This window comes from Mauremys mutica, chromosome 5 (genome assembly GCF_020497125.1).
Source record: "Mauremys mutica isolate MM-2020 ecotype Southern chromosome 5, ASM2049712v1, whole genome shotgun sequence".
NCBI lineage: Eukaryota > Metazoa > Chordata > Testudines > Geoemydidae > Mauremys > Mauremys mutica.
In genome coordinates, this window is record NC_059076.1 from 87,475,685 (window position 1) to 87,496,754 (window position 21,070).

A 21,070-nucleotide genomic window follows, 5' to 3' on the forward strand; every position below is an offset into this window, starting at 1 on the left:
GCTACATGCCACAGTGAAATGCAGGCCGCATCTGCACTGCAATATGTAGCTACATGTGCAAATGAAAGGTATCCCACTGCCAGAGCCACACTGCTAAAAATAGCCTTTTAGACTAGGGAGGTGCTGCTTGGACATGTAGAGAGCCATGTAGGTACATACCCACCGGGTTCAGGTGTGACTTTAATTGCCTAAGCAATGCCTCACCATCTACACTGCTGTTTATACCCATGCTAGGGGGGCATGCCACGTATGTACTCTACTTGCTGATGTAAGGTGTGTGCAGACACCCACAATGGATCTCTGGGTACTCCATTTCCTCTGCCAGAATCCAGGCAGATCAGGAGAACCACTGATCTGTGCTTTTCCTCCCCAACAATCCTGGCAGTGTGCAAGCAGCATGAGCAGTGCTATGTTGAAGATTTTGTGTGATGCAAGTTGCTGAACAAGGAAAGCTGTATCTTCAGTGTCAGATTTGGGTGGGCACATAGGTGCAAGAGAGAATCTAGTCCCCATGTTCGTTTAGTTCTTAAGATATTGAAGCTCCTTATACCTCGTGAGGCTCTTGCCTTTAAGTGAACTGGCCATTCACTCAAACCCCAAGAGTCAAGTTAAAATTCTAGAGGAGTGCTGTAGGATTCTCCTTTCTCTAATAGACTTCTTTTCTAATAGCTATTCTTTTTATTGATAGTCTGACACTTTGAATGAATGCTCCTCTTTTTTTTTTTCTAGGAGAAATTGTTCTGTTTAATATCTTCTATGAAATCTTTACAGTATGCACTTCAATAGTAGCAGAAGACAAATCCGGTAAAGTCTGTTCCTAACCACTTTTATTGTGAATCTTATGGGAGTAATGGCTTTTGTCCTGCGTAAATACTTTTTGGTTGAGCTTTGATAATAGTCCACTAGGAACTTTGCTATTGCTGGCTTCTGTTCCTTGCTCTGTTGCTGTCCAGCTGGATGAAGTGATTTGCTCAAGGTCACTGCTCCCGTTTCCCCTTCTGGAATGTAGAGATGATGATAATATTGAACTCAATAAATCATGTTGTGATCTATAGATGAAGAGCACTATATACAAGTTAGGTACTTTAGGTGAAAGGTGCTCAGATACTGTGGTGATGGGCAGCATTTATATAACTCTAACCCAAATAATTTTAAGTGGCTAATTCATACCTACTGAATAAAAAAAAAAATCACTCCATGGTCACAGTGTTCTCCGTTGCTATGGGTTTCAGGTTTTGTTTTCTTGGTCCATTCTTTCCCCTTCCTAAACTGCACAGGCACTAATATGAGTTATTGCAAAAGGAGTCTTCCATTTCTCAGCCAAATGGGTGATAGCTTTGAGGGTAAGAGTGAATTCAGTGAACAAATGGCATGAGGATTTCATTTGCTGCTTTTTCCCTTCCTGCACGGACACTCTTTCCACAAGCAGTTCCACTGGGCAGGGTCCACTGGCTCCCTCGACACCTTCGAGGAGCAGTGGGCGCTCTCTGGGCTTCTCTGCTCAGTGTCCCCATCCGGTACCCTCGTTTTGAACCTATGACCTTCACTTTACTCATTGAGTTTTTACAGTGAACAAAACACCTTTACAAACAAACAGACCATCTACTCATTTAAAACAAAACACTCAAATAGCTGTGGATTGAAGCAGTAAACTGGAACTGCTTTGTATTCATCATTCCATGGACTCTGAAACACTAGTAGCAATCTGTAAAGTACCATAACTTTCCCTATTTTTCAGATTTACTAGGGTAGTTGAAATGCCTTTCCAAGTCTCCAGGAAGACACAGCATTTTTAAAGTTACCTGATTATGTATTCACTCAGGTGTTCTAGCATGTTAATTCCATTTTATTTAAAAAAAATTAATGGGAAAACTGGGAGAATTGTATTTTAATGCCCAAATAATGTTGGGGATTGGAATCTGTTTCCATATGAAAAACAATGGGACAAGTGTCATTCATCAGAGGAAAAAAGCTAAGGTTAGAAAACATTAAATTTTAGAAAGGGAAAGCTTTAGAAGCAGGCTTGTTCCAAATATTGTTTTGGCAAAGGTAGCTTATTTGGTGTCCCCAATCATTCTTACTATAGAATGGTCTTCCTTAGCATCCACATTGGTATAGCAAGAACACCCACAACAGCATCCAATTATAAAATCTTGTATCTGCTATGAGTTCAGCTTGCCTATTTTTCTTCAGTCACAGAGCCTTAACCCCCTAAATGTCTGTTTTAAAAATATGTATTAAAATAACTTCTCTTCTAAATCCAGGAAAGCTGTACCACGCTAGAAATTTAGATTTTGGACTATTTCTTGGGTAAGTACATGTGTCTCTGTCCTTTTAGACATCATAGAATGATTCCGAATAAGAGTCCTAAAAGCAACCTAGGCTTGAATGTTACTCTGTTTGCTGTTTTTCAGTACAAGCTATTAATTTTACATTTACACTGACTGTTGCAACTAGTTACTGTAGCTAACTTTTCACTGTATAATGAAAAAGACTAGTACACGCTAAGAGTACAGCTCTCCTAACCTCAAGTAGTAAAATGACCCTTATTCCATACTTAACAGAAATGGCTGTCATTCCATTTTTAAAAATATCATATCTTGTCCTGTTAGCATGGAAGAGCCCCATAAATGGCACAAGTGACTCTTGCCCCCCTCCCCCCCCCACACCCACACCTAGGAATGGGTATGAATAGTTGTTGGAAACACTTGCACTCTGTGTGCTCCTCTGTCCCAGCAGATTGAACTCACTCTGGCACAGAGTCTGCTGTGGCACAAAACACAAAGGAAACAATGTAAAAGAAAAGTAGTGGATCTCTGGGGTCACCAGGCTTTTGGCTTTGGTCAATATCTAATTCTTCTAGTGGCATCATGTGAACTGAAGAAGCACTTGTACCATGCCATCTGGATTATTCCTGTTGCTTGTTTTAGAGTCCTATGTATGTATACATACACATGCTACGGCACCATGAGTGTGAACTCTGGAATTTAGTTTCTTTAAAAGGATAGCTTGGATCAAACAGACTTTAGCTTTACATCTCCTAAGATCAGTAGAAATGTTTCCATGGAATCTTCTTTTAAATTCTATTGGAGAGTTTGCATCCCAAATATTGCCACATGCTAGTGCACGAGTCTAGTAAACAAAACTGACCAGTTTATATTTTTTTCTTAGCTCAGAGAATGTAAACCATAAACAGTGAAAAGTAAACTGAGTATGAAACAAGGGTGAGATTTTACCACTCTTAAAACTATCTATGGTGCTGCTTAGTGTGCTTTGTTTTTTAAATGTGTATACGTTTAACCTGGCTATCACTGTACTTTCAGGTTGTTTTCAGTTTTTATTCTTAAATAACTATAATCTATGTAGTTATCATATGTCCCTAGTGTCTGAGGCTTACTGTGCACCTTGCTGCTTATAGACAGATGGGCTAAAGACTCAACTGTAATATTCTGTGAAATGTCTCTCTAAACAGTTCATCTTAGATTTGGGTAACCTGTATTACTGTACAGGTCATTTGTTTTCTTGACCTCTCTCAGCATTCACAATCTGTTCTGTCCAGAAGCTGGTGGTCTACTCACTATTGTATATCTAATGATCTGGTGTTTGTATCCATATAGATTCTATATTGGGTGGGCAAACTTTTTTAGCCTGAGGGCTGCATCAGGTTTCATAAATTGTATGGAGGGCCGGTTAGGGGAGGGGGTTGTGACCCAGCCCCCCCCCCCCTTCCCCCAGGACCCCTGCCTCGACCAACTCCCTCTGTTCCCTGATGGCCCCTCTGGGACCCCTGCCCCATCCACACACACCCCCGCTCCCACTGCCCCATCCAACCCCTCCTCTCATTCCTGACAGCCCCCCCGGGACCCCTGCCCCTGACTTCTTCCTGCCACCCCATCTAACCCTTCCATTCACTTTGTTTCAATAATCTGAGCTCCATTGTTTGGCAGTAGTTTTCCTCCCAACTGTCTTAATAGCCAAGAATTTCAGAATTCCATTAATTTATTCTCCCACTACATTTCTGAAATGTCAATTTTATCTAGGTTTTACTAAAAGCTCCACAAATTAACCATAACTACTGTCTTCTCCGTATTTTTACTAGAACTTCTGCTGTTTTGTGTGAGCTTCGTTGATCAGTGCGCCTCAGCATCTTTCAAATTTCCCGATTAATATTAATAACCTCCCCACAAAGAACTTCCACTCTTTCTTTTGGCACTAAAAGAGAACCCTTGTCTCTTTAATGAATCCTGATAATATTGCATCTTTGCTTTCTCATGTCTGTAAAGATAGGGGCATGGCTGAGACTTTAAACTAAAGATGGTGGTCTCCACAATAAGATTTCATCACCCTTTGTCCAAGAGGTATACATCTTTTTGGCGTGCTTTAAAAGTCTCAGTAGCTCCTGGAATTCCAGGTAACATCTCTGCCAAAAGTGGTACAGTTGTTATGACAGTTGAGATTATTTCAAGACCTCTTACTAATAGGGTTAGGGTGTCTGGGTAAGTATGGTGTAGAGGGCTTTAAAACCATATATTCACCCATAAACTTCAGTTTATAAATTCACTTTACACTTTCTTCATGCATAGATTAGCTAGAAGTAAGGAATTAAAAGTAATGCCTAATGTGGAATTAGGAACACTGTTGCTTTGGGTGCATGCAGTCTAACAACATGTGTTAGAGTTTTCTTAATGCACACTTTCCTCCTGTAGGTGGGACATAAAAAATAGTTCCTGGATTATAACTCAGGAACTGAAGCCCTTAGTGGTGACTCTGGACTTCCAGAGAAACAACAAAACAGTATTTAAATCTACAAACTTTGCAGGATATGTGGGCATGGTGTCTGGAATCAAACCAGTAAGTATTCTTTGTTTACAACACTACAAAACTTTCTGGCGCAGATTTTCCTTTTTTTAAGAGCACGATTCACCTTCCTTCTAAGGATCAGTTAGAAACAGGTTTGAAACTTGTCATCTTCAAAGACTGTCCTTCATCTTTTTTAACTCTGAGCCCTTTACACAAGTTAGCCTCCAAGTTTACTCATAATTGAGATGGAAATGTATGCTTCCAAAGAATGGAAGAAGAAGAAAGGATACTTGTTGGAAAATGCCATTGATTTGCACAATTTCATTATAAAAGGAAATTGCCCACATAACATATTTGAACTTTAAAGCTAGCTTGTATAACTAAAGGGAAATTTCTCTCTCTCACTCAAAATTCAGAATCGTGCAGTCTTGTATCCAACACAGATTTGGCTTTTAAAAAAAAAAGCAGCTTTGAGAACAAGCAAAAAATGAGATCACTTGTGATTCCCAAGAAGAGAAGCAGTGAACTTGGTCCGTGTTCTTAGTGTTGAGATGTGTTAATCTCTCTTCCTGGCGAATGTAGGCATGTATTTTAAAGTGACTTGTCTTGATTTGCAGGCAGCTGAGATCTGGGATTTATCTAGATTTTAAACGCTGGCTATAAACATACACCCTGCCTCTCAAGCTGGTGGTTTTCTTCTCTACCACCTCTTTTTCTCTGTATTTTACCATCACCTCAAATCTTCTCCACATGCTCTATCCTACTCTTCTCTACCATTTTAGCCCCCAGCATGGTAAAGTGAGCTCCACCTTCAGGAGTCTAGGCCTTAGCTGTTGAGTTCCATTCCCACCCCACTGGAGGAGCTGAGCACACAGGAGGGATTGGGAAAATTGAGGCTTTAATGTGGAGGCTAATGCATACCTTGAAAGTTTAATGTGCGACTATAAATAAAGTGTGGTACTGGTGACCACGCCATGGGGTAAGTCTTCAAGCCTGGAACTTTCCTAAAGTCTGGTGTCATTCTGGGAGACTAATCAGGTGGCTAAAAGGGAGGTCAGGTACATTATTGGCGGGCAACTGATGTGATGCTTCCTGTAGTGGTCTGAGCCCCTGCCTTGTCTTATCCATAGGCGGCGAGTTCTATGGGCCCGTGGAGCCCAGGCCCCACCAATAATCCTAAAGGTGGGCCCAGCTCCACCAATGTTTGGGCCCCAGGCCCTGTGCTTTGGGGGGTCCCCGTGTCGCAATGCCGGGTGCTCTCACTGCAGCGGCAGCTCCCGGGAGAGGCTCCAGCAGTGACTGGGCTCACAGCCCATTGGCCGGGAACCCCAGCCAATAGGAGCTGCCGGGGGCGGTGCCGGAGCTGCCTGGCCACGCCTCCACAGCTGGGAGGGGGAGCGAGCCACTGGCAGCGTCTGAGCCCTGAGCAGAGCAGCAGCAGGGTCTGTGCCTGTCAGACAGACTCAGCTGGTGAGCTGTGGGGGCAGCCAGACACATGGACACAGCCGGGGAGGGGGGTTTGGTGGGGTCAAACAGACACAGCCAGGGGGTTGTGGGACAGACAGACACAGTGGGGGGGTGGGGACAGACAGGCATAAGGACACAGCCAGGGGGGTTGTGGCACAGACACACACAGCCGGGGGTGGTGGGGACAGACAGACACAAAGACACAGTCGGGGGGGGGGGAGCGCGTTGGTCGGGACAAACAGACACAGCTGGGGGGTTGTGGGACAGACACAAGGACACAGCCAGGGGGTTGTGGGACAGACACGCACCAGGACACAGCCAGGGGAGTTGTGAGGACAGACAGACGGACACAGCTGGGGGGTTGTGGGGACAGACAGATGGAGCCGTGGGCGGGGAAAGGAGCAGCAATGGGCACCCCGTGGCTGGTATAAAATACACAGGATGGGGGGAGCTTCCTGAGGGGACTATAGTAACACCCCCCGCAGAGCAGACCCAGGTTGCAGCTGGCTCTGCCCATCACAGCCCCCTGCCCCACAGAGACCCACACAACCCTCTGCCCCCTCGAGAGACTCCCAATGACCCCTGTCACTCCTCTCCAGAGAGCCCTCCCCTTTGTGCCAGCCCACTCCCCTCCCCCACTGCCTCCCCTCTTCCAAAGCTCCCTACAATCTCCCCATTTGCCTTCCACCCCCCAGCCCAGCCCATTCCATTGGCCGGGAGGCTCCCAGTCTAGTGGCTATCAGGGCCCACGGGAGCTGCACATGAGGCAGGGTGCCTGCCTGCAGATGCAGACCTGCTTGGCTGTGCCTCCACAGCACAGGGAGGGGGAGCCCGAGCCACAGGTGAGCAAGCCCTGGTCATCATCACAGGCCCAGTAATTCTCTGGATATTTAATTTCACTGAGGCAAAATGTGTGCAATTTTATGGGTTGAATGATTGAATGACATAATACCCACCTGCCCACATTGTCCATCACTAAGTCCAGTATTTTTGTCAAGTGTTTGTTGCACAACATGGTGGTGCCTACCCCTACCTTGTGCTTCAGGGGGTGATGGGGTCAGGGCAGCCTGTTATAGAACTACCTGATTAGTAATTGGATATGTTGGCTGGCATCTTTTTTTACGTGTTCGCTCCCCCTGATGTTAGAACCTGGCTACACCACTGGGGAGGGGAGCTTCCTAGACCTGTGCAGCTGGGGCTTAGGTGAATTTTGTGATACTGTGCCCCTCCCCAGCTACCACCCTGCAGTCCCCACTCCTGCACCATGCTGGGCAAGGGGCAGCCCCATCCCCAGTGAGGCTATGGTGAGGGGTGGCAGTAGGGGAGGCCACACGTGATGGCAACCTCCCCCCTCGGTACCCACCATAGGGGAGGTGAGTGGGCTTTCTGGACCTGAGAGGGACCTAGGAGCATGTGCAGTGAACTGCGGGGGAGAGGAGGGGTCCCTCCCCTGGAGCTTGCTGCTGCCAGGGAGGGTGGAGGGGAGTCCTCTTTGGCCCTTGCCCTGGGGCAGCCTGTCTGCACCCCAAGTTCCTTATCCCCAGCCCTGCCCCAGAGTCCTCACCTGACGGGAAAAACACGCAACTTAAATTTGGTGGTCAGTTTAGAGTATCATAGAATATCAGGGTTGGAAGGGGCCTCAGGAGGTCATCTAGTCCAACCTCATGCTCAAAGCAGGACCAATTCCCAACTAAATCATCCCAGCCAGGGCTTTGTCAAGCCGGGCCTTAAAATCCTCTAAGGAAGGAGATTCCACTACCTCCCTAGGTAACCCATTCCAGTGTTTCACCACCCTCCTAGTGAAAAAGTTTTTCTTAATATCCAACCTAAACCTCCCCCACTGCAACTTGAGACCATTACTCCTTGTTCTGTCATCTGTTACCACTGAGAACAGTCTAGATCCATCCTCTTTGTAACCACCTATCAGGTAGTTAAAAGCAGCTATCAAATCCTCCCTCATTCTTCTCTTCTGCAGACTAAACCATCCCAGTTCCCTCAGCCTCTCCTCAGAAGTCACATGCTCCAGCCCCCTAATCATTTTTGTTGCCCTCCACTGGATTTTCCAATTTTTTCCACATCCTTCTTGCAATGTGGGGCCCAAAACTGCACATAGTACTCTAGATGAGGCCTCACCAATGTTGAATAGAGGAGAATGATCATGTCCTTCGATCTGCTGGCAATGCCCCTACTTATACAGCCCAAAATGCTGTTACCCTTCTTGACAAAGGCCAGAGGAGGGAGTGTTAGTGCCTGTGCGGACTTCTGGGAAGTGCATGGGGTGGAAGGGGATGCTGGGATGCTCTGGAACCACTCCTTCAAAGCCAGTCAGGACTCTGGGGGAGCCTCCTCTCTGAGCAGACTGTCTCCAGGGCAAGAAGCTTACACCTTCCTGGGTCTGACCTCAGAGCATTCAGCATGCCCTTCCACACCATGCACTTTCCGCAGTGAGTCCGCCCAGGCGGGGTCCTGGGGCAGCCAGAGGTCCCTGCACCCCAACTCCGCAGTCAGATGTGACACTCAGCCAGACTGTAAAACAGAAGGTTTATTAGATGACGGGAACACAGTTTAAACAGAGCTTGTTGGACCTGACAGAGGGGTTCTGTTTTCTGTACCATCTTGCAGGGTGGGGAGCCTAGAACCAAGTTCTGGGTCTCTCCCCATTTCCCCAGCCAGCTCCAAACTGACACTCCCTCCTCTGGCCTCTGTGTCTCTTCCGGACAAGGAGGCCTCCTGATCTTTGTCCCCAACACCTTCAGTTGGCATCTTGCAGGGGAAACTGAGGCACCCACACAGTATTCAGAGAAAATATTAACATTCCCACTTCATCACAACAGGTGCAACAAAATATAATACTGTATATTGAAGTAGGCAAGTGCTGCTTCTGACTTTCCACTTTTAATTGACCCTTGTAATCTTGTGGTGCTGACGCGTTGTAGCTTCATTTTATATCGGCTTACAGGGCGGGAGCGGGGGGGCACCACCATTTTGGGCCCCACCAAAAATTATACAAACCTGCCGCCTATGGTCTTATCCACATCTAGATTAGTGAGGTTCTGCTGCATGTGTGTCTAATTTTGCAGTCTCTTTCTCAATGAGTAGTTCCACTGGAAATATTCACACGGAGAACAGATTACAGAATCAAGCTATGTGTCCACCTTAAAGTACAGTGTTACTCATTGCGGTGTCAGTAACTAGTTAAAGTATCTAACTTCATTATGAAAGGTAACTAATTTTGTTTACTGTTTTCCAGGGAATTTTCACTCTTACAATGAATGAGCGCTTCAGTCTTGATGGTGGTTACATTGGTTAGTAACTGAGACTTGTTTCTTGAATATACAGCAAAGTTTTCAAAGTTTAGGGGCATCTGCTGATTTACCAAAAAAAAAAAAAAGACTGAAGTCTGTCTAAGATGCACAGGACGGGGGAGAGGGGAGAACAGAAGCTGAGGCTAGGGATTATACCAGTTACATAGAAGCTATAAAAATCAGGAGGAAATTATAAGGTTTTGTTTGTCTAGGAAGAAAAATTGTTATAACTGGTGACTTCTTTCAGGAATCTTTGAGTGGATTCTTGGGAGGAGAGATGGTATGTGGATGGGCTTCCTCACCAGAACTGTGCTAGAGAATGGTACAAGGTAACACGTTTTTTCTGATGATCTTTGTTTATAATGGTAGTGCTGTGGATATTAACATGTAGAACTCCCTAATTACTTTTTTTTTTAAATCTTCTGTTAGAAGCTTGAAAATTAAACAGATCTCTGCCTATTTTGAAAATGCATGGTAGATCTTTAGAAATTGGAACAGGAACCTTTTCCTGTCGTGTGTGTAGGTTCTTGACAAGCCCTTTTTTCCTTAAATGAAGCTAAAATTAAGAAGACCACTTCCAATTGTTGAGTGGCATATCATGACAAAACCTCTTCAGACACTAGCACAAGTTAGGATGTTGTCATGATATTGGAAAAAATGCTTTGTTTCGCTGCAACGCATGAGGGGGGAGTGCAAAACACTTCGAGTTATAAAAAAAAAGTTCCCATTTGTCTTGACAACACTTAAAGACTATCCAGGAGATTCTCCCAGCAAACTATAGGCTTTTTAAATAGTGAATCAAATTGTAAACATGCGCAGTTTGCTACTGGGAATTTTTACTTATACAAACTCAGAATACTGTTACTTCATGTAGTTCTATTAAAGTTTACTTATTGAATAAGTCTGATAATGGAAAATACTTTCTTGCGGATTGATATTTGGGTATTCATAGGGCTTAAAGCACAGACACAAATGTAGCTCAACAAGACTCTTCTCTAATGGATTATTTAGTTATCAAGAAGCAAAGGACCAGCTGGTTAAAACAAGACTACTGGCTCCAGCTTACTTCATACTGGGAGGAAACAAATCTGGAGAGGGCTGTGTAATCACTCGTAGCAGACAAGCTGCCTTGGATATCTGGGAGTAAGTACACTTAAGAGCAAGACAAATTCCATTGACATAGGTGTGCCTTTGTCTAATGATTGGTCTCTTTTTCCTTGAGAGAGTCAGCTGACTCTAGTATCTTACTGCTTGATTTTAAAGCTTTTAATCCAAAACAGTGTTTTGATATAGTATCTGGCTTATTCAGGAAAAAGTGCTTTTATAATCTTAAAAGCCTATTTCACTAATCTGCTCAGGAATCTCATTCTTTAACTAGTGTTGTCAGTGAAATGCACTTTTCCCCTATGCTAGCCATATCTGTATCTGTGGAGTATTTAACCGAAAATGAACACACACTTACATCTCTTTTCAAGCCTTGATTCAAACGGGGGCACATGGTATGTGGTGGAAACAAACTATGATCGTTGGAAGGCTCCCCTTGTCTTGGATGACCGTAGAACACCTGCAATGAAGTGCATGAACCAGACAAAGCAAGAGGTAAATTTTAAAATAATTTAGTATTTTGAAATTATCTGAACTCAAGCCACCTCATAGTGAGGGTCTGCACTAACCACGGCAGTTCAGGGCATTTGCTTGGTAACAGGAAGAACTAAGGCTTTGTGATGCAAGTTTGCCTACATGATTTAGCCTGAGGCTCTCACTGCTTTGCATTTTTAAACTCAAATTTCAGAAGCTTTTTTTCTTATGTAGTAAAAGCAGGTTGGGCTACAACTGAGAATATAAAAACATGTCAAACTACATTTAGGGATTGCTTCATCCATGAGCGAAATTCTACAGCTGACTTAACAGGTGCCAAATGCTACAAAACTGCTCTACTTGCAGCAAAGCCTGGCCTGCCAATCTCTAGTGCCCATGTATCTTCTGTCCCGAGGATGGTTGGAGTTATGTATTCTTTAAGTCTTCTTTAATGTTACAGCTTAAGTAGTCAGCAAAGATGATATCACTGTTCTCAGCATGATCTTGCTATGTAATTTGTATGTAAACGTGAGCTAGAATAAATATAGCTAATTGATCTACTTATCTTTCAGAATATCTCCCTACCAACAATCTATGATGTTCTCTCCACAAAGCCTATCTTAAATAAGGTAACCATTTTTTCCACATTTCTTGCAATGGAGGTGTATTTCCACAAGGTGGGCATATCACTTTAGGTCAGATTCAGTGGCGTTTCACCTACTTATGGCTAGGGCTAGAAACTTGAAAAAATAAAACAACAATTATTCTTGGTCTTGAAAATGTAGAAGAATAACCAGCAAGACATCTTCTGAAACATCAGTGAATGCAGTGATCATACTAGTTTGTAATAGGATGTGCAGCAAAACCAACTTGTTCAGAAAAGGATGAACTCATCATCATTTCTAATAGCAGTCAAATTACACAAGCAGGGGAAAGCACTGACATGAGATTCCTAAGTAAAACTTCCTTCAAAATATGTTGGAGTCAAAGTTCTCTGGCACTTCACAATGTATATGAAATCATTTAAACTTGTATCTGTAAATAGAGGCAAACACACTTAATGAGATTTGGGTGAGGTCAGATTCACTGTTACCCATGAATTTAGAGTTTAAATATCCAAGGGATAAATCTGGTCCAGTCTGCTTACAAATTGTGACTCATATCACACAAACCTTATCTTCCTTAATGCCAGGAGCAAGGAATCTAATGTCAAGGAGCACAGACCCAGGGATTAAAAGTGTTCATCTTTTGATGAGGTGATGTAAATTTTAGGATAATGTCTCCTCTTATTTTTACACACACACACACACACACACACACACACACAGAGGTTCTGGGCCTTCATTAAAGATCAGTCCAAAACTGGTTAATCAGTCCAAAACTGATTAACCAGTTTTGGACTGATCTTCAAATAACTTAATTCAAAGTTAAGTTATTGGACTGATCTTCAAATAACTTAATTATTTGAAAACTTTCCAGTTGCAGCTCAAGATGCTACTTCTCAGCATGCCTAAAGTTTTTCTCTTAACATATAGAATGGACACTTGATGGTTCTTCAGTGGGATTAAGATTAAGTTTGTTATAACTGATCATAGTGGTTTGAGGTTTTTACCTCTGTGGATGGCAAGAACATAATCTTCATATTCTTGCTCTTACCGCATACATGTAATGTTCTACTAAAAACAAACCTCATAATATACACAACTAGAAATATTAGAAGCTAGAAGAGCCAGATAGTTCTCATCCTCTGTTCCTCAGCAACTATATGAAATAAGTAAAATGTGAATCACAGGAGGGATAAAATGAGTTTCCTTTTTCTTGCTAGCTGACTGTGTGCACAACACTGATGGAGGTTTCAGAAGGCCGTTCAGAAAGTTATCTGCGGGAGTGCATAGGTGCCTGTAGTCCATGGTGATCCTCCACTCATCTGGGATGAGCTCTGCCTGTTGGAATTGGATGCCCTTCACTAAAGAACTGTACCTCTGGAAAGGGGCTCTTCAGCCTACAAATGTTTCATCAGAACTTTGTTTTCTATTTGCATATAGCTATCAATGAGCTTCTAAGAATAGATCCAGTGTAGGACAGGCCTCCATCTGCTTCCTTAATTGACAGTTCAGACAACTGTACTAGCGTTCTTTTGTTTCAACTTCCAAGTATATCTCTAAGTGTAATACAACAATCACCTGTTGGTCCCTGCTAATTAGTTACTGCAATTGTTCACCATCAGAGAATTCCTTTTTTCTGATTAAAGATACTTTTAAACTACAAAATTCCATTAAATGTGGCACCCTCTCCCAGTATGAGAGAACTAGAAATGTGTAAAAAGGCAGTTGATTAAATGAGTTCTGCTACTCTTCCTTTTCACAATAACAAATTAAGAGTTATATAGTTGTTTAATGCTGCTAATCCAGTATTAAGGATGTATTTCTAAAATGTCTGTGTAAAATGAGCTATCCATAAAATAGCTCCTATTACAATAAACAAGCTGTTGGGGAATGTCTTGTGTTACATCTGGGACAGAAGTGGCCTTTGGTGTTGGAGATTTTTACCCACATTATTTGCTTGGCATGACATTTGCACTCTAACAAAACTAACATTTCAAAATGTATTAATACTACTAAATATTCCTAGAGAATATTCATCTACTTTTTGACATCCAAAGTGCCTATGTATGAGTCAATTACATGTGTGTACATAGGTGTCTTGTGCATATAACTTAGCCTGTCACTTGCAGTGAAAATAGGACATTGCAAACAACTTGCATAAAGTAGAAAAGTTATCCTGTGAGGAACAAACACCAATTATTAAATTAGCAGATAAATCCATAACAAAGCTGTACGGAGAAAGGTGTACTATAATAGGAAGTATTTGAAAGATCAGTAATGTTGGTTCTATTTCTCAGTTGTTAAAAAGATCCTTACATAGGACAAAGGAAATATAGAAACCAGAACTAGTAAATTGGGATGATACTCAAACTGTAGAGAAGTTTAAAGATGCCTACTAGAGCTCAGTGAATGATTTTTTTTTTCTTGTTCCTGGGCAGAACTGAAAAATCCCCAAACACTTTCAAAGTGAAACTTTTGTTCTCGTTTCTCTATTTAGACTGAAACAACTTGTTCTGAGTGGGGTTTTTTGGTTTCAGAATGGTTTTAGGTGTTTCACCCTCTAAGTAAATAACTACTTCTGAATAAAACAGTTTTAAAATGAAAAGCTAAAATATTTCATTTCAAAATGGCAAAATGAACAGTTTAACTTAAAAAAAAGTCAAAGTAGTGTACACACATTATTAACGTGTGCTCTGTATACTTGGGTCACATTGGAGGCTTTTCTCCCATCCACCTGATACTATCTCAGAAAATTCAGAAAACTGCTGTCTCTTGCACACAAATTAAAGTTCTGAATGGTGGTTTTAATTTTGGGGGGGACTATAGATATTTCAACAGTTAATAGCAGTAATCACTAATTTTCTGGCTTCTGTTCTCAAACGATAAATTAGGTTCAACAGTTTTTCAGCATGTGGCAGGATACATCATTGAAATGGTTTAGGGGACTACTCAGTACGTTTTAATTGCATCCAAATAGAGGCAACATTTGGTTCACTTACAAAACTGTCATTTCAGGGATTTTTTTTTTAAACCAGTGTCCTATTTAAACATAATAGTGTGAAAGGGAATATGTATACAAATGTGGGAAAGACTAGACAGTCTAATGGTGTGGGAAGACCAATGTTTTATATTCAATGGCCAAAAATATTCCTAAAAAGTGAGATTTCTTAAGTTTTAGTCTTCACTGTAGTGCTTATTTAAAGCAGACAACAGAACTAAATGTGATTAAATATTGAGAATATGGTGATCCTACAGATGCTAAATTCACACCCCACTTTGAAATATTAACTGTACTCAGACAGCTACATGCAACTTATCCTAACTCCATTCTTTTGCAAAATGCTGAAAAGATGAAAAAGCAGTGCCTCAGCACTGGATGTTAAATAGGTCATGAGCTTAGTGTACAGAAGCCTTAAACCTACATTACAACAGTTATGAAAGTCATTTGATGCATGTGATTATAGTGGGTTGATGATATCACCTTCTAGTTGCAAACTATTCCTATTAGAATTTTTTCCACAAACTCAAATTTCAGAAACATCCACCTTTTGGAATTTGAACTGCTATGTTTGTTATGTGCTTAAGGAACATTCCTTTGGAAAGGATGGACTAAGTGCCTCCAGCAATTTGAATGCTTTCAGAAAAGGGAAGAAAAACACAACTCATTTTCTATTTTAATTCAACCACTTTTTTAAAAGCCAATCAAATGTTAGGAAAAATCAGTCCCAATCAGTTTGCTAAAACCATACCTTATTAAAATGACAGCTTTGATTTCCCTTCTGCTCCCCTTATCTTTTTCCCAGATCACTCTCCATACACTCCCACAGGAGGTTGGAACCTGCCTTAGCACTCTGTCAGAGGGGGACCTCTTAACCAGCCAGCCTCTTTACTAAAATAGTCATGGGTGAATTTTTTTTTATTTACTGAAGGTTAAATAAAAAAAGTATTCATCCTTCCCTAAACTGCAAAGGGATGTGCCCAAAGCCTTTATTTAAATGTATGTGTAAATGTCAGCCAAAACCACTGGTCACATTCAATCCAGCTTTGCACATTGTTTCAGTGCCCCCTCAAAATGCATTTTTGGCAAATTTATTATGGGCTGAAAAACTTTGCCTCATTCTAATGCTTAAACATGCAATATGCATGTATGACCAAGCATCAGTTTACATCCATAGTTATCCTGCATGACTGGCACTGGAAAATTTTACATAACTGTAATGTTACTTGTTTTGCAGGATTCCAGAGTGAATTAATAACTTTGATGGCTGGAGTATTTGTCATTGATTACACCTGGCATTAGTGCCTAGCCTCCAGCTCTGTGCTTAAGCATGTAGGACTAAGTGTTTTTTGATTTCTACCCACAATCTCTTAAATTTAATTTATGTTGTAAATAGTGTTTTATGGTAAACAGCTGAGCAGCCACAAAGCTGAGCAGTTCACGCCTAGCATATGAGCAAAGTGGCATTCATCTGTCCCTTCCAGATGGTGTAAACTATTTTTTCCTACTATCTATATCTGGATAAATGAGGAAGCAGGTACTTCAGGTGTCGTACCAGCTTTTAGGCAGTCACAAAACGGCTGTTTTGCCTGAGGCATTGAAATAAAGTATTGTAACATTAACAGACCAAAACTAAAGCAGCTACATTCAACATTTTAATGTAGTCATCAAGTCAGCAATGATGCTGAATACTTGACACCTGTGTAATTTTTTTTTCAGTTTCTACTCAAATGAAAGAAATTAGGCATAACTTTTCCCCTGTGAGAGTAATTAGCCATTGGAACAGTTTACCAAGGGTCTTGGTCAATTCTCCAGCCCTGACCATTTTAAAAATCAAGATCAGATGTTTTACTAAAAGATATGCTCTAGGAATCATATTGAGGAAGTTCTGAGCCTGTTTTGCTCAGGAGACTAGATCAAAATGGTCCCTTCTGGCCTTGGAATCTGTGAATCTATAAAAAATGGCTACATAAAACAGCAAGCACAGCCTTCCCTTCATAGTAATAAATATAAATCTAGTAATTGTGTTCCGTTTAGTAATCTGGGAAGTCAAGAGGGAAGATCTTCTGTGTGTTGGAAAATAAAGTTAATACCTACAACAATCATCAGTGCAGAACTTAACGGTGGAGTGTCCATTGAGTTAACTGTCCAACAGCACTGTGGGGGACAAATTTATTTACATTTTGCCATTGTATAAAGGTTTAATAATGAATCTTAAATTTTACAATACTTAACATTCACCTGAAGATACTGAAGCACTTCATAAACTTCAACTTCAGCCTGTAGTGAAGTAAGTCTCATACCCAATTTACAGTTAGGCAAAGTGTGACATGCTCATTTAGGGGAGCCTAGGTAAGTGACTGAGAAGCGAGAGGGCAGAACTGGAATGAGACTAGGACTCAAGACTCCTAGGCCCTGGTCCATGAGTTAAACACAGGTGTTACCCTAGGAATTTAGATGCCAATTAAATTACCTACAAATTTCTCTGACAAAGGGTAAGCAAGGCTGTGGCCCTAAAGGAATTGCTAGGGTTTTCCCAGGAGGCTTGTCTCTGACCCCCAGAGGGCTCCCCAGAGCAGCCAGTATTGTTGACCCCTGAAAAGACACACATACCTAGGGTGACCAGACAGCACATGTGAAAAAGCAGGACACATGGTGGGGAGTAATAGGAGCCTATATAAGAGAGAGACCCAAAAATCAGGACTGTCCCTATAAAATCAGGACATCTGGCCACCCTACACATACCACCTTCCACTCAAGGATTGACATACAAGCAGAAATTCTTTAAAAACAAATATTAAAAAACCATAAGAAGTTACAGGAAATTTAGTAAAGGAAGAAAGAATGCATAGAAGATAAAACAATAGAATTATATTGAAATATACAGTGCAGCACACAAAAACTATATAACATATAGCAACGTAATCATTCGCTTAACACTAAGTCACATTTAACATGTAACACAATTATTTGCATTCACATTCTGAGGGCTGATCATAGAGCCATAGGACTGGAAGGGACCTCGAGAGGTCATCTAGTCCAGGCCCCTACACTCAGGGCAGGACTAAGTATTATCTAGACCAGGGGGCAGCAACCTTTCAGAAGTGGTGTGCCGAGTCTTCATTTATTCACTCTAAATTTAAAGTTTCGCGTGCCAGTAACACATTTTAACATTTTTAGAATGTCTCTTTTTAGAAGTCTATAATATATAACTAAACTATTGTTATATGTAAAGTAAATAAGGTTTTTAAGGTGTTCAAGAAGCTTCATTTAAAATTAAAATGCAGAGACCCCCGGACGGGTAGCCAGGACCCAGGCAGCGTGAGTATCACTGAAAATCAGCAGCACGCAAGCCATAAGTTGCCTACCCCTTAGCTAGACCATCCCTGATAGGTGTTTGTCTAACTGCAATTATAAATCTCTAATGATGGAGATTCTACAACCTCCCTAGGCAATTTATTCCAGTGCTTAACCACCCTGACAGGAAGTTTTTCCTAATGTCCAACCTAAACTGCCCTTGCTGCAATTTAAGCCCATTGCTTCTTGTCCAGTTCATAGAATATCAGGGTTGGAAGGGACCTCAGGAGATCTAGTCCAACCCCCTGCTCACAAGTTAACAACAATTTTTCTCCCTCCTTCTTGTAATAACCTTTTACACACTTGATAAGGTATGTCCCCCCTCAGTCTTCTGGCTTAGGATAGGTAGGGGAAATCTCATTCACACACAGGCATCCAGCTTTATTGACAGATGCACCCATACATTCCTTACTAATAGATGGGGAATTACACTTACATTTTAGTCCCTTAGTATCTCTTGAACCCTCAAGGTCTGTCTGCTCTGTCTCAGTGCTGTTCCCCTCAGATGGTACACGCCGCCAACACTGATTATGGCAAGCAGCTGAAGGAACGACAGTGGCCATCCAAGGGCGGTTACAGAGCTGCTGCTGGCTTGGTTGCTACAGCAACTGTTGTGAGGGCAATCTCAGGGTTCTCTTACTGCTGCTGCAACTGTTGCTTCTTGAGGCTTCTCACAGGCAGCATCTTTCTTGAACTCCAAAGCAACCCCCACCCAAAGCCTCACAAGACTCTACCCAAAATCTAGCTAGCTTTGCTTGCTGCCTCTTCAGAACCCCAAAGCAACCCCCACCCAAAGCTGCTTAGGAACCCTCTTCCCAGATAAGAGTCTTGTAGCATCTGTTCTTCTTGAAGGTCTCAAATGACTAGGAGGCCAGCTTACTGGCTGTTGCCCTTATATACACTTTCCAGCCTACCCTGCTCATCTCTTATTGGTCGCCTTTCAGGGGCATCATATTTTCTCTGCCTCTGATTGGTTGCTCTTTCAGTGGGGTGATATTCTCTTAGCCAATCAGCTACCTGCTTTCTAACTCATGTGTACCTACATGTGACTGCTCCTCCCTGACACCATCTTGGGTTCTAGGAGTTCCTAGAAAGTTCTAGGTGATCTTTCCCTGTATCTGCTATTTTTGTCTGCCATATTGGCTTTTCTAAATTTAAACTATTTTTAATTTGTACTTATTTAAAGCCTTAATTTTAAAACTAATTACTATTTTATGCACACTAAAGTGTCCTGATGCTGTCACCACTCTTTTTATGTCCAACTGAGAAAAAAATTACAAAATTAAACCCCCTTCCAAGATTTTTCTGCAAGCCTTTATTCAGAACATTCAAGGCAAAAATCTCTCACTACACTGGTAGTCCCCACTTGAGTGTAGGTTAAGATAAGCATCTAACTACTTAACTCAATTGACCTGAACAAAAGCAGTGAGAGAGTTTCTTTAATTCTGTACCTAATCAAAAAATGTTAACAAGTGAGCCACCAGCAACATATCATTCAGTATGTGGGGGTTTTGTAATTCACTATTATCTTCAGGTTCTTTCTTTAATCTGATTGTAAACAAGTTTGATTTGAGTTTAATCTTTAACCTGTTTTTACTAAGACTTGAGCATAGCGGAGTAAGGTGCCTTTATTCCCACATGGACATAAATATGTATATATGACCCACAACATACCTGACTAATGGTGCAGTGCTATGGGTCACATGAACCACTTTACCTAAACAAACAAGGGTAATCAAATGTTATATTTCATGGCATTAAAAAACAGATTTTATATTACTCCATAATCCACACCCTAATTCAGGAGTTGGCACCATTAAGGTAATTAGGACTACTTCGTGGAGTAGGGTAGTAATCAATGTGAAAGAGGGAGGCAAAAATCTGACCCTAAACTAACCTGTCCTTCAAAAAAACCCAAACCCTTACCAGCCTATCATCATCAGCAGTGAATGCAATTGATTTACAATATTCTGCATGAAGTATGACAGTCCTTCTTTGCTTGTGCTCTAAATACTCTAGCAGCGCTCTTAGTTTTACCAGGTGTCCCCTTAATAAGTAATAAGAACTTTGGCTGCCTCTTGTGCAAAATAACCTGGATTTGTTGACTTTCAAGGTATCCTGCAGGAGTCGTTTGTTTCACTTGCCTTTCAAAGAGAGCCAGCAGGCTGGAGGTATAGGCTAAAGTATTATTTGAATTTTGTATTTAATTCCAAGCTGCTACTTCTTACAAGGGGCGAGCTGCCTGAATTGCATTTTTGGTTTTGTAATTTTAAACTACTGCCAGGGTGATCAAAGTCTATGGGTGGGTGGGTGGGTGGCCTTTTTGTTATGCTGCATAAAAGAAATCAGTCAATAAAGCAGGGATCCAGTAGGAAAAATAGTGTGTGATGATATAATTGAAGACTGTCGTAGTACACATGGACAAATGATCTAACTAAGGTTGCACAGGCAACCTTATTTTTGGCATTTCCTAACATTTGAGTGTTTCACTGTGCAACCTTAATGTTCATCTAATTTAGCTTTCTATGTAATTTCCTGAGATTAAAAAAAAGTAAAAATTTGTTCCACATGATGATTTTTTTTTTTTCAAATTGACCCTTGATATGGAGCATCATCAGGGTTGCGGTCTTTAAATCCACAGCATATATCCATTATGATATAATCTTTAATTACATGATCATATACTATTTTTTCCACCAGACTTGTGCCTCATTCAGTGCATAGGCTGGATGGTGAGCAGCTATTCAATATTATGTTTTCTCCTCATTTAATATGTAGCTCCAAGCTTTATTTACTGCATGCTATTCTGCAGATAAGATTATTAATGTCTTCCTGGGATTTTTTCCTTTGGTATCTGAGTTCTTCACAACCACTAATTTATTTTCACAACACCCCTGTGAGATGAGTAGGGAATATCCCTATTTTACAGATGGGGAACCCAGGCACACTGAGTACGTTAA

General features: G+C 41.6%; 1 protein-coding gene and 1 long non-coding RNA gene across 2 annotated transcripts in view; one reads left to right on the forward strand and one right to left on the reverse strand.

Annotated features, from left to right (window-relative positions):
• The window catches only part of ASAH1 (N-acylsphingosine amidohydrolase 1), a 30,174-nt gene extending 16,528 nt beyond the window's left edge, over nucleotides 1–13,646 (forward strand). The window contains exons 6-14 of the mRNA XM_045017761.1: nucleotides 730–804; nucleotides 2,265–2,310; nucleotides 4,707–4,851; nucleotides 9,518–9,572; nucleotides 9,820–9,901; nucleotides 10,584–10,715; nucleotides 11,048–11,171; nucleotides 11,723–11,779; nucleotides 12,976–13,646. Coding sequence (XP_044873696.1) covers nucleotides 730–804; nucleotides 2,265–2,310; nucleotides 4,707–4,851; nucleotides 9,518–9,572; nucleotides 9,820–9,901; nucleotides 10,584–10,715; nucleotides 11,048–11,171; nucleotides 11,723–11,779; nucleotides 12,976–13,065 — 806 coding nt within the window. The 3' untranslated portion in view covers nucleotides 13,066–13,646. The remainder of the gene's footprint in view (nucleotides 1–729; nucleotides 805–2,264; nucleotides 2,311–4,706; nucleotides 4,852–9,517; nucleotides 9,573–9,819; nucleotides 9,902–10,583; nucleotides 10,716–11,047; nucleotides 11,172–11,722; nucleotides 11,780–12,975) is intronic.
• LOC123370887 lies at nucleotides 739–19,473 on the reverse strand. Its single transcript, XR_006579610.1, has 3 exons — nucleotides 18,547–19,473; nucleotides 11,035–11,136; nucleotides 739–998 (listed from the first exon to the last, which is right to left on the reverse strand). It is a non-coding gene; the product is annotated as an uncharacterized LOC123370887 (long non-coding RNA).
• Between the last annotated feature and the right edge of the window lie 1,597 nt (nucleotides 19,474–21,070).